This window comes from Oryctolagus cuniculus, chromosome 2 (genome assembly GCF_964237555.1).
Source record: "Oryctolagus cuniculus chromosome 2, mOryCun1.1, whole genome shotgun sequence".
NCBI lineage: Eukaryota > Metazoa > Chordata > Mammalia > Lagomorpha > Leporidae > Oryctolagus > Oryctolagus cuniculus.
In genome coordinates this window covers 113,786,461-113,798,660 of record NC_091433.1, presented here as the reverse complement: position 1 = coordinate 113,798,660, position 12,200 = coordinate 113,786,461, and the positions used below count along the sequence as shown (strand labels likewise).

Genomic DNA, 12,200 nt, shown 5'->3' with positions numbered 1-12,200 from the left:
GCTAGGCGGAGGATTAGCCTAGTGAGCCGCGGCGCCGGCCCTGTCCAATAGATGTTTTTCCATCCTTCCCCCCCCCCTTTTTTTTGATTGATTAATTGATTTGAAACCCAGATTTGACAGAGATCTTCCAACGGCTGGTTCACTCCCTAAATGACCACAATAGCCAGGGCTGTGCCAGGCCAAAGCCAGGAGCCAGGTGCCAGGAGCTTCATCTGGGTCTTCCATGTGTCTATCTCTTTATCTTTAAATCTTCCTGGATTGATTTCAAAAATGTCTCATATGAATGCATATCATTGAATTTCTTTAAATATGAAACTCTGTTTTTTACAATGCAAATTGAACCCTTAAACATTTATTGTGATTACCCATGTTTAAATTTATACCTGTTAGCCAGTGCCGCAGCTCACTTGGCTAATCCTCTGCATGCGGTGCCAGCACCCTGGGTTCTAGTCCCGGTTGGGGCACCAGATTCTGTCCCGGTTGCTCCTCTTCCAGTCCAGCTCTCTGCTGTGGCCCGGGAAGGCAGTGGAGGATGGCCCAAGTGCTTGGGCCCTGCACCTGCATGGGAGACCAGGAAGAAGCACCTGGCTCCTGGCTTCAGATCAGCGCAGCGTGCTGGCCATAGCGGCCACTTGGAGGGTGAACCAACGGAAGGAAGACCTTTCTCTCTGTCTCTCTCTCTCACTGTCTAACTCTGCCTGTCAAAAAATAATAAATTTAAAAAAAAAAAATTATACCTGCGATTTTATTTTGTAATTCCATTTATATGAGTTCTTTTTAGTTTATTTGCCTTTATTTGTGTTTGATAGTCTTCTTTGTTTCACAAAGAAAATAATAAATTTAAATCAGAAAATAAAATTGATAAGTGTCAGTTCACACACAGGGGTACCCAATCCTTATGTCACAGTCTTCTCTCTGTTACTTTTGTGTCAAGTCTTCTACCTGGATTCTAAAGTTTACTCATCAGTGACTTCCAGGTTTTGAGTAGTTAACATTCTGAGTGCTTGTGCCTATGTAAAGGTCATTATTTTGCTCCCATGCTAGAATCGTAATTTGGCTGAGAAAAATTTCTAATTTCAAATTTTTTTCCCTGAAAAAATTTAAAGTTAGAGCTTCATTTTCTATGATTTATTAAAGTCTCTTGCTAATCTGATTCTCATTCCTCTATAGGTAATAATTTTTTAACTTCTCTGGAAGTTTTTGAGGTTTCCTTGTCATCTTTGGCTTCCTAAATATAGTCCTAATGTCGATTTATCCTGATTTTCTGAGAGCCTTTCAGTCAGAACAGTTGTGTCTGTTCAGTTCTTAAAATTTGTCTTCTGCAACTGCTTTGAATATGTATTCAGCTTTGTACTATTTTTCTTTCTAGAAATCCTCGTTGATGGAATTTGGAATTACTGAGCAATAGATATGTCCTCTAGAAATCTAAATATCTCTTTCATGCACTTCGTTTCTTGGTTCTATTGCACTGGATTCTGGGAGAATCCCACCTTGATTTATTCTTCGGTAGCATCCCTGCCCTGCCCTTCTGTTGGTTCTTTTTTGTAACTGCCTGTTCTTGTTTTATGATAGCAATACTCTCTATCACTCTGAAGATACTGACTTTGGTACTCTTAACATTTCTGTGGTGTTAATTCTTGTTTACTTTATACCTCTTTGATGTAGTGTCAGCTTTCTCAAACATTGATGATTCTCAACCGAGAACTAAGCTTTGTGTTTTCCCATCTCTAGAGGAGCAGAAGGTTAAGAGTGCCAGTACTTGAGTTTTGTTTTTTTTTGGTTTTTTTTTTTTTTAAAGATTTATTTATATATTTGAAAGTCAGAGTTACACAGAGAGAGGAGAAGAAGAGAGAGAGAAAGAGGTCTTCCATCCACTGGTTCACTCCCCAGTTGGAGCTGCGCCGATCCAAAGCCAGGAGGTTTTTCCGGGTCTCCCACGTGGGTGCAGGGGCCCAAGGACTTAGGCCATCTTCTACTGCTTTCCCAGGCCACAGCAGAGAGCTGGATCAGAAAAGGAGCCAGCTGGGTCTTGAACCGGCACCCATATGGGATGCCAGCACTTTAGGCCAGGGCGTTAACCTGCTGCACCACAGCACTGGCCCACTGGGTTTCTATTCAGTGTAGTTCCCCCTTCTTCCTGGTCCATGCCCTGACCCTGCTCTGGACACAAACTAGAAGGGGACAAACCAGTGAAACTATTTCAAACCTCCTCTTTCCTACATACACCTGCAGGAATCCCCAGTACACACACATGCACCCCAGCCTTTCTACTGCTAGAAGTCTGCTGTTAGAAGTCATATGGAAGTTCTGGCCACTACTCAGTGTTCAGTTATTGTAAATGTGTACTGTTAGTGATATAAATATGTATGAAATATTGGTTGTCCTAAGGTTGGTGTCATATTTATTTTAGCACCACAGAAGAATATAAAACCTACTCTTTACCTTTCAGCTATGTTTTTCTGTCTTGTCTCATGTAATACTTAAACTTTATTTTTTTGTTGTTGTTTTCCTTTTTTTTTAAAGATTTATTTATTTATTTGAAAGGCAGAATTAAAGAGAGACAGAGACAGAGGCAGAGAGAAAGTGAGTCTTCTATCTGCTGATTCACTCCCCAGATGGCCGCAAAGGCCAGAGCTGTGCCAATCTGAAGCCAGGACCAGGAGCTTCTTCTAGGTCTGCCACATGGGTGCAGAGGCCCAAGGACTCAGGCCATCTTCTACTGCTTTCCCAGGCCATAGCAGAGAGCTGGATCAGAAGTGGAGCAGCTGGGACTCAAACCAGCACCCATATGGGATGCCAGCACTACAGGCAGTGCCTTTACCCACTACACCACAATGCTGGCCCCAACACTTAAACTTTAAAGCTCAGTGGAAAAACTCATTGATTGCTAAAATAATGGCACATTTTATTTTATGTACATTATGCTTTGGTAAAATTGCAATTTTTTGAAGTTCAAAAATAGTGATCAAACTGATTTCTGCTAACCTACAGTGAGACATATTAAGAGATGGAACAGTAAAATAAAATGATTACGTTTACCATTGAGTATTTTCTTTTCTCCAGGGTACACTTTCTGATGAAATACTTGCCATACTGTCCAGCATTCCTGAGGCTGAAAAATTTGCTAAATTCTGGATCTGCAAAGCAAAGTTGTTGGCAAGTAAAGGCACCTTTGATGTTATTGGGCTATATGAAGAGGCCATTAAGAATGGGGCAACAGTGAGTATTGTTTTGAATGAATGACTTAAAAAAATTCTCTTTAATATGGGTTCTCTGTTTGCAAATGTGGTAGTTATATAATATCAATTTCTAATTCACTTCATAAAGTTATACAGAGAATATGTCTCTGAACTTTTTTTTAAAAGATTTATTTTATTTGAAAGGCAGAGTTACAGAGAGATAAACAGAGAAAGATCTTCCATCCACTGGTTCACTCGCCAAATAGCCACAACAATAGGAGGTAGGCCAGCCTGAAGCCAGGAGCCAAAATCTTTGTCCAGGTCTCCCATATAGGTGCCAGGGCCCAGGAACCTGGGCCATCTGCTGCTGCTCTCCCAGGCACATAAGCAGGGAGATGGATTGGAAGTGGAGCACCTGGGACTTGAACCAGCACCCATATGGGATGCCAACATCACAGACAGCAGCTTAACCTGCTATGCCACAATGACAGACCCTTTTCTGAACATTTTAATTATCTATTTCATAGAAAGCCATGTTACATGTAAACCGGTATAACCAATCTTCAAATCAAGTGACTGTCTCAACACTAGTTATAGAAAAATGCAGTCCTGGAAAATAATAGCATACAAAGTTATTACATCAATTTCCAATACTTAGTAAGAACCTTACCAACTCAAATGTATATTAAACAACACATCAATGTCCATAAATTAATCCCTCAGAGCCACTGCATGAAATAGCATTTAACTCTAAAATCTAGGAAAAAACACTTTATTATTTTACACAGATTGCATCAAATAGTTTTACATTCTTTTTACTTCAATGTCATTTTCCATGTCATACTCCATATTTTCCAGTACCTGTTTCTGTACTCACACTCAGGGTTACACACACACACTGTTTAAGCAGTCAAGTTGTTTGACAAGTTTCCTTCAGTAAGGCCTCTTCCTTCCTCCCCTCCCATGGAAAAGTACAGTTCCCTTTGTGATGTTCTACATCATGGCGTGGTTTTTTACTTTGAAAAATGAAGGCTACTTCAGATAATTTTATCACAAAATCACTTTTCTCTAAAGATCTTTTTTTTATGTTATATTACCAAATAAAAGAAGAAAGGCTTGGGCAAATTGCCCAAAATGCTAACAAGTTATATTTGACTGACAGAAAAATGGGTAACTTCCTTTGTTCAGGTTAACTTGTTCTGTTTTTCCGTAATGAGATTTTTATGATTAAAACAAAGATTAGGGACCGGCGTTGTGGTGTAACAGGTTAAGCCTCCTTCTGCAATGCTGGCATACCATGTGGGCGCCGGTTTGAGTCCTAGCTCTCCACTTCTAATCCAGCTCCTTGTTAATGTACCTGGAAAAGCCGTGGAAGTTGGCACAAGTGCTTGGGCCCCTGCACCAGGAAGAAGCTCCAGGCTCCTGGCTTCAGCCTGGCCTAGCCCTGGCTGTTGCAGCCATTTCAGGAATGAGCCAGTAAATGGAAGATTCTCTGCCTCCTCTCTCTATAACTTTGACTTTCAAGTAAATTTAAAATTAAAAAAAATTTTTTTAGAAAAAGATTAAGATAAAAGTAACAATTCATGCTGCATTTTCTATTTGGCTAGCATTCTATTTTTGGGCCAGAATCTTTATGTGAAAATACATCATCAATGGTTTCACACAAGTTAATAGGAAAATGGAATCTAATTTAGACAAATTTCATCTTAGGCGATTTTAAGCACATCTCTTCATTAAAGTCAAGAATGCCAGAACTTACCCAGCGTTTTCTCTGTTCCTTCATTTTTCTCATGACACTACAAAACTGAAACTTTTTTAGAGATTAAAAAACAAAACATTCGTGTTATAAACATTTATAGTTTCCATGAATGTTCTTTCATATATTTTCTTCCAGCCAATACAAGAGCTGCGAGAAGTTGTCCTTAATATTTTGCAAGACTCAAAAAGAACTACAGAAGGTACTGTTGCTTTTGTATTTAAATTCATTCCTCCAGCTATCTAAGCAAAAATCTTCCAGGAACACATAGGGCAAGAAGAAGAATTTTAAGTCCCCTGAATGTGTCTCTTATCTTGACTCTCATAGCCTCGCCCCTGCAGCCTTCACCTTAGCTGGTTTACTGCTGTTACTGAAAGTAGATATGCTGCTCTACGCTGAAGAAAGATGCTCTCCACCAGAGTGGCCCAGGCTAGAGTGTCCCGTTTCCCTGAAGTCCTAGACAGGAAAAGACAAATGGCTCTTAAGAGATGGAGGCTAAAAGGAACAAATGCTTTGATTTAAGTTACGTGTTTATTTATAACAAACCCACCAACATTTTAGAAAAGAAAGTGGGTTCTCCTTTTGTCTCAGAAGGTGACAAATCTTTTCCTTTAAGAATAGATTTACACTGAGGCAAAAAGTATCCTACATGAAGGACCTCTGTGAGTGAGACCCAGTGGAAAGAAGTGGTCATCAAAGAAGGATGTGCTTTTCTCTGAAGGGAGGGGAGAACTTCCACTTTGCTTATAGCCTTGTCTAAGTACAGAAGGAGTTTGTGTATTCAAAAGACTTCCATAGCCTAGACAGCTCATGTCAAGAGCCTCAGGTGATCACTGACATCATACATAAGAGTGTTAATTGTTAAATTAACAACAGGAGTAGGAGTCACTGTGCACTAACTCCCCATGCAGAACCTCTGTCCTCAAAGAGTTGGATTATGAGAGTCAATAGTAAAACTTGTTCACAAAGATTTACCTCATAATGTATTAAGTGGAGGATATTTTTTATGTCTCATAAGCTATAGTAATGTCTAAGTGCTCGCAAAAGACATACCATTCTTGGGTTCTTCTTTGAAGTTAAGTTTCTCAAAATATATATATATATAAATTAAACCTCAGAAAGATTTATTTTTATTGAATTAAAAAGTACTTTTTTTCCTTATTGTAAAAATATCCTTTTGGTGTTCTGTTGCACAGTGGAGAACAGTAGTTAACAATAGCATATTGTATTTTTCTAAATAGCTAGAAGAAAAACTTTTTAATGTTCACACTACAAAGAAATCTTGAATATATGAAGCAATGGATGCTAACTATCCTAATTTGGTCATTAAAATGTATGTATGTATCAAAATATTACATTGTACCCCATAAGTGTGTACAGTTGTTGTTTGTTAATAAATACAAATAATCTAATAATTTAAAAAAAAAAGAATAGGTTTAGGGGCCAGCACTGTGGCATAGTAGTCTAAGCCTCCACCTGCAGTTCCGATTTGTGTTCCAGCTCTTCCTCTTCAATCCAGCTCTCTGCTAATTGCCTGGGAGAGCAGTGGCGGGCTTGGGCTTCTGCACCTACATGGGAGATCAAGAGGAAGCTCCTGGCTTCAGATAAGCCCAGCTCCAACTGTTATGGCCATTTGGAGAGTGAGCCAGCAGATGGAAGACCTCTCTCTTTCTCTCTCAAACTCTACCTCTCAAATAAATAAATACATGTTAAAAAAAAAAAAAAAAAAAAAAAAAAAAAAAAAACTGGGGAACAGGGGAACACTCAAGTCTCATAGAATTACAGCTAAGTAATCCACTACTTGAGGGAATAAATTCATAGTAGGAATACTCAGTGGTAGACTCTTGCTGGAGGCAATACTCCATTCCAGATATCTGGTTATAATATTGGCAGTGTTCTTCAAAAGGATGGAAGAAAACAGAATCCATACCTTTGTCATTTGTTGGCCCTCCTGACCTCTCTTAGGGTGTCAGATCCTAGGCTCAGTCAGTGTCTGCCTGTTGTCTACCTTCCTCCTTTTCATTCTGACAGCCGTAGCTGGTCTAACATTAAAATTGTGTGGATGTAAGATGTTTTCACGTTGAAGGGAATGGCCAAGTGGTTAATCCTGGTAGGAGGGCACCAGGACACTGAGAAAACTAATGAGTCAAGAAAATTGATCTGGGGGCCGTTGCCGTGGCACAGTAGGTTAATCCTTTTTTTTTTTTTTTTAATTTTATTTATTTTTATTTATTTTTTGACAGAGTGGACAGTGAGAGAGAGAGACAGAGAGAAAGGTCTTCCTTTGCCATTGGTTCACCCTCCAATGGCCACCGTGGTCGGCGCACCGCGCTGATCCAATGGCAGGAGCCAGGTACTTCTCCTGGTCTCGCATGGGGTGCAGGGCCCAAGTACTCGGGCCATCCTCCACTGCACTCCCTGGCCACAGCAGAGAGCTGGCCTGGAAGAGGGGCAACCGGGACAGAATCCAGCGCCCCGACCGGGACTAGAACCCGGTGTGCCGGTGCCGGTAGGCGGAGGATTAGCCTAGTGAGCCGCGGCGCCGGCCACAGTAGGTTAATCCTCTGCCTGCAGCGCCGGCATGCCATATGGGTGCCAATTCAAGACCCGGCTGCTCCTCTTCCAATCCAGCTCTCTGCTATGGCCTGGGAAAGCAGTAGAATATGGCCCAAGTCCTGGGGCCCCTGTACCCACATGGGAGACCGGGAAGTGGCTCCTGGCTTTGGATTGGCATAGCTCTGGCCATTGCAGCCATTTGGGGAGTGAACCAACAGAAGGAAGACCTTTCTCTCTGTCTCTCTCACTGTCTGTAACTCTACCTCTCAAATAAATATATAAATAAAATCTTAAAAAAAAAAAAAAAAAAGAAAATTGATCCACAGTGTGGTGTTGGAGTAGGACAGTGACTGGCTCCTAATAGCACTGTCCTGTGAGTAAAAGACTGGGAGTGTGTTCAGAGTGTGGAAAAGGTAGCAAGGAGCCATCTGCAAATGGCAAGGAGGCCCAAGACTGTCCAAAGGGCTGGTTGGGGGGGTGACCTGATGCCACAGGGCTTTGCCACAGGCTTAGCAAGAAAAGCAAGATGTAAGTCCCACTTCAGATCAACACTGTTTGTTTAGTATATGGAGTCCATGAGGATCACTGAGAAATCATTATATGTTTACCTTCCATTTTACTGATTTTTAGCTTGAGTATTAAATTGTTAAATCTTACTTTCCTCCCTGACCTTGCACAGGAGTTACTTCTGACCCTTTAGTCACTGAAACTAATACAACCTCGGTGGAAGAGCTGGCCAACAAGATGGAATCTGGACAGTTTTGTCTTTCTCTGAAAGAGAAGGAGCAGGTTACAGCGACACCCAGCATGAGCAAGGCAGAACAGGATAATTATCCTGGTATCAAATTACAGATCGCCTCAATTCCTAGGTAAGCAAAGTCTAAAGCAGGCTATGTGTTCAGACCTGATTCTAGTCAGGTTCTCAGTTTCTTCCCCACAAGTCCAAGTAAATTCGTAGATACTTCTGCTTCAGGTAAGGTCTCGGGCATTCAGGCAGGAGCTGAGAGCAGGGGAGGTTAGATCACTGATGGGGCAGTCCGTGTCTTTGCTCTTTATACACATGGTCCCCTCACAGCTACACTGATGAGGCCTGGCCTGCAGTGAGGAAGCCACTGCTGGAGCCAAGAGGAGAGGAGAAAGGGCTCCACTCTCCTCCCCAGGGAACGGGTCCTACTTCTCCCCTCCCATTTGCCCTGCTCTTGCAGGTCCTGTCCACCTGCTCTGCCAGTCTCTGCCCAGAGTTCCCCTCTGGAGGTGTGGGAGAGAAGGGACAGTGAATAGCCCTATCGGAACAGGGACTGCTCAGAATATCACAGAGTTTTGTTTTGTTAACAAGAGCAAGTTTGAGGCAGAACCCCTAGTCATTTCAAGAGCTATGTCAGGTAGCAGTGTTCTTTTCTTTTTTTTTTTTTTTTTTTTATTATTTTTTGGACAGGCAGAGTGGACAGTGAGAGAGAGAGACAGAGAGAAAGGTCTTCCTTTGCCGTTGGTTCACCCTCCAATGGCCGCCGCAGCCAGTGTGCTGCGGCCAGCACACTGCGCTGATCCGATGGCAGGAGCCAGGTACTTATCCTGGTCTCCCATGGGGTGCAGGGCCCAAGCACTTGGGCCATCCTCCACTGCACTCCCGGGCCACAGCAGAGAGCTGGCCTGGAAGAGGGGCAACCGGGACAGAATCCGGCGCCCCGACCGGGACTAGAACCCGGTATGCCGGCGCCGCAAGGCGGAGGATTAGCCTAGTGAGCCGTGGCGCCGGCCAGTGTTCTTTTCTAAAATGTGAATACGGCATCACTCTTCTCTGCTGATATCCTGAAAGGAGAATTGGAAACAAAAGAGCACCAGGACAACAGTTCTGTGCTGGAGTTCCCTGGACAGCGTAGCTAGGCTTCTTCCAGCCCTCACCTCCTCTCAGACATCTCATTTCCCCGCTCCAGACAGCTCATGAGTAGATGAAAGCAGGCAGGTGAACCCCAAATGTCCCCAGACAGCTTTCGAGCTGGTTTTGCTTGACTAGGATGATGAGTGGTTGTGTGAACCCTGAGCTGGATCCACTACGTGAGCACCACGTGCATCCCATCCTCCAGCTACTTTGTACTGAGGTGCATTTACACGTTTCCAAGGGAGAGGCCCAGCTTACTGTAGTGTGGCCCACCGTCTCAAAGGTGTCTTCTGAGTAATTCACTGCCAAAGCTAGAAAGAATCTTGGAATTTATTTGGTCGTCCAAATTTGGTGTTAGGCACAATTTCCTTAACCTGTCAACTCTTTTGAAAGTTTATGGAGTAAACAAATACCAACTGCCAAGTAGATGGCTTCAAATAAAAGCCACACTTTAGACTTCATTCATCAAATCTTTAGGCATACACCATGCAAGAGCAGATGACCACCACTCGGTACATTCTGGAAATCGGGAAAAGCCAATTTAGGGCGTGAGCTGCTCTAGACATGTCTCTGTACCAAGCTATGTTGAAATATCTGTCATGTTTTGTTACGAAATAAGAAACACAATAGTAACTCTTTAAGTTATAAGGTCTTGAATGCATCTCTTGCTGTCTCTCAGAGTAAGTGGAATGGCAGAAGTGCAAGACATGAAGCTTATCACTCCGGTACGACGCTCAGCGAGGATCGAGCGAGCAGTGTCCCGCTACCCAGAAATGCTACAGGAGCACGACTTAGTAGTGGCCTCTCTCGACGAGCTCTTGGAAGTGGAGGAAACAGAGTGTTTTATATTCCGTAAAAATGAGGCTTTGCCTGTAACATTAGGGTTTCAGATCCTTGAATCATAATTTCTTGCTGCTTTAAAAAAAAAGAAAAAGTGAGAACCTCCATAATACAGGAATGCCCTAGTCAGGTGCCTGGAAAAGAATGCATAATGGAGAGGTATCGGGGTGCCGAGGACAGACCTCGGGGTACAGGAGATTATTCATAATTCACTCAGCACTTTGCAAATTATGCACCCCCCCCCCAAGGAAGGCTTTGTGGGTTTAAGGCTGTAGTTTGCCACAGTTTTGCAGCATACATGAATTTCAAACTGTTGAATATTAATGTGCCCCACAAATATGGTTAAAAATCTGCTTGTCGTTGAGCTACGTTAATCCCCAGCTAGTTCTGTGTTATCAGAAGATCGGTGCCACCACACAGTGGACTTCCCTCTGTTTACCCCCTTCCTGAGGGGACAGGTCCTCACAGCCTGGCAGACCTCGCTGCCCCTGTGCACGTGGGGCATTGATGGAGGTCCTTGGTTCCATCACAGTGTCCCATAGATGAGGGCTGCTCCTTCCACACCTTTCCAGGGACCGAGTGACACACACTCCTGAGTTGGAGTGGTCATCTAGTTTCTAAACCTGATTTTGCATTTGTTGTTTAGAAATGCTTCAAGTAAAAACAGAACAGGGCAAGGGAGAGGGTCAGGAGGGACACTGCTTCGCTTCAGTTCTCTGCCGTGGGACAGTTGCCCTGAGAGGGCATTGTGAGCCCTGGGAACTATTATGGGATACTTTTTCTTCCCCTGAGCAAATGCTCTTAGAAAGCTCAAATCAGAGTCACTATGTAAATAGAATGTATAGAAAAACCCAGTCAGCACATTTTAAATTTTAGCTTTCTTAATATTTAAGTATTATCTAAAAACAACCATTAAATGCATGTTTGTTCCTTACTCATTTATCTTATTTATTATGGAAAAAAGTGATGCTGGTTTGGCAAGAGAATGAGGGCTTCCTGTGGGCTGTTTGAAGAGGCCTCCTGGAGCAGTCACTGCCCGGGGCTGCCCTCGCTCAGGGGGCTGGCGGCCAGCCTCGACGAGGAACCGGGCATTTCATTGTGAGGAAGCAGAGCTCTCTCTCACTCCCTCTGTCACACACACTCTCCCTCCATTAGATTCATAACAACAAGCCTCATAAAGCAGCTAAAAACCCTGATGCTAGGAGACGACAGATTGTCACCACAGCTGCAATCCAGGAATCCACATAGCCGGCCCTTTCCTTCCCTTCGGAAAGACTTACTGCACCTGGGAGTCACCCAGAGGGTGCTTTAGCGATCACGGAGTCTGAACACGGGACTTAGAGGAACCAGACAGTCACCGTCACCCGGCCAAGCGGCCCTGAAGCAAGTCCCTCTGTTGGGAGTAGCCTCGCCTGGACTTCAGACTCTGCCTCACTTCCACTGACAAAGTCCTTGACCCGGCCCCGCTGCCTTTGCTTGTACGGTTACCTTTCCTTCACCTCCTAGAATGGTTCATCCTTGCCGTCCAGTGCCCTCCTCCCATCCCAGGCCTGGGAAGCCCATGCATCTTTATAGTAGGGTTTTGTTTTTGTTTTAAGATTGTATTCATTTATTTTGAAAGACAGAATTACAGATAGAGATGGAGAGACAGAGAGAACTTCCACATGCTGGTTCACTCCCCAAGTGGCCTCGCAGCCTGAGTTGGGCCAATCCAAAGCCAGGGGATGCGAATTTGTTCAGGTCTCCCACGTGGGTGCAGGGACCCAAGCGCTTGGGCCATCTTCCACTGCTTTCCCAGGCCACAACAGAGAGCTGGATCAGAAGTGGAGCAGCTGGGACACAAACTGGCGCCCATATGGGATGCCAGCACTGCAAATGGAGGCTTAGCCTTCTACTCCACTGCCACTGTCTGACACTGCAGTTGAGTTCCCACAACTGTATCTTTATTGCCAGTTCCTTGAGAGACATCTCACAGTGCTTCCCTGGGCAC

General features: G+C 43.6%; 1 protein-coding gene across 1 annotated transcript in view; it reads left to right on the top strand.

Moving 5' to 3' along the window:
* CKAP2L (cytoskeleton associated protein 2 like) overlaps positions 1-11,144 on the top strand; it is a 31,531-nt gene extending 20,387 nt beyond the window's left edge. Inside the window, exons 6-9 of the mRNA XM_070068810.1 lie at positions 3,064-3,219; positions 5,074-5,137; positions 8,171-8,360; positions 10,050-11,144. Coding sequence (XP_069924911.1) covers positions 3,064-3,219; positions 5,074-5,137; positions 8,171-8,360; positions 10,050-10,275 — 636 coding nt within the window. The 3' untranslated portion in view covers positions 10,276-11,144. The remainder of the gene's footprint in view (positions 1-3,063; positions 3,220-5,073; positions 5,138-8,170; positions 8,361-10,049) is intronic.
* The last annotated feature ends 1,056 nt before the right edge of the window (positions 11,145-12,200 follow it).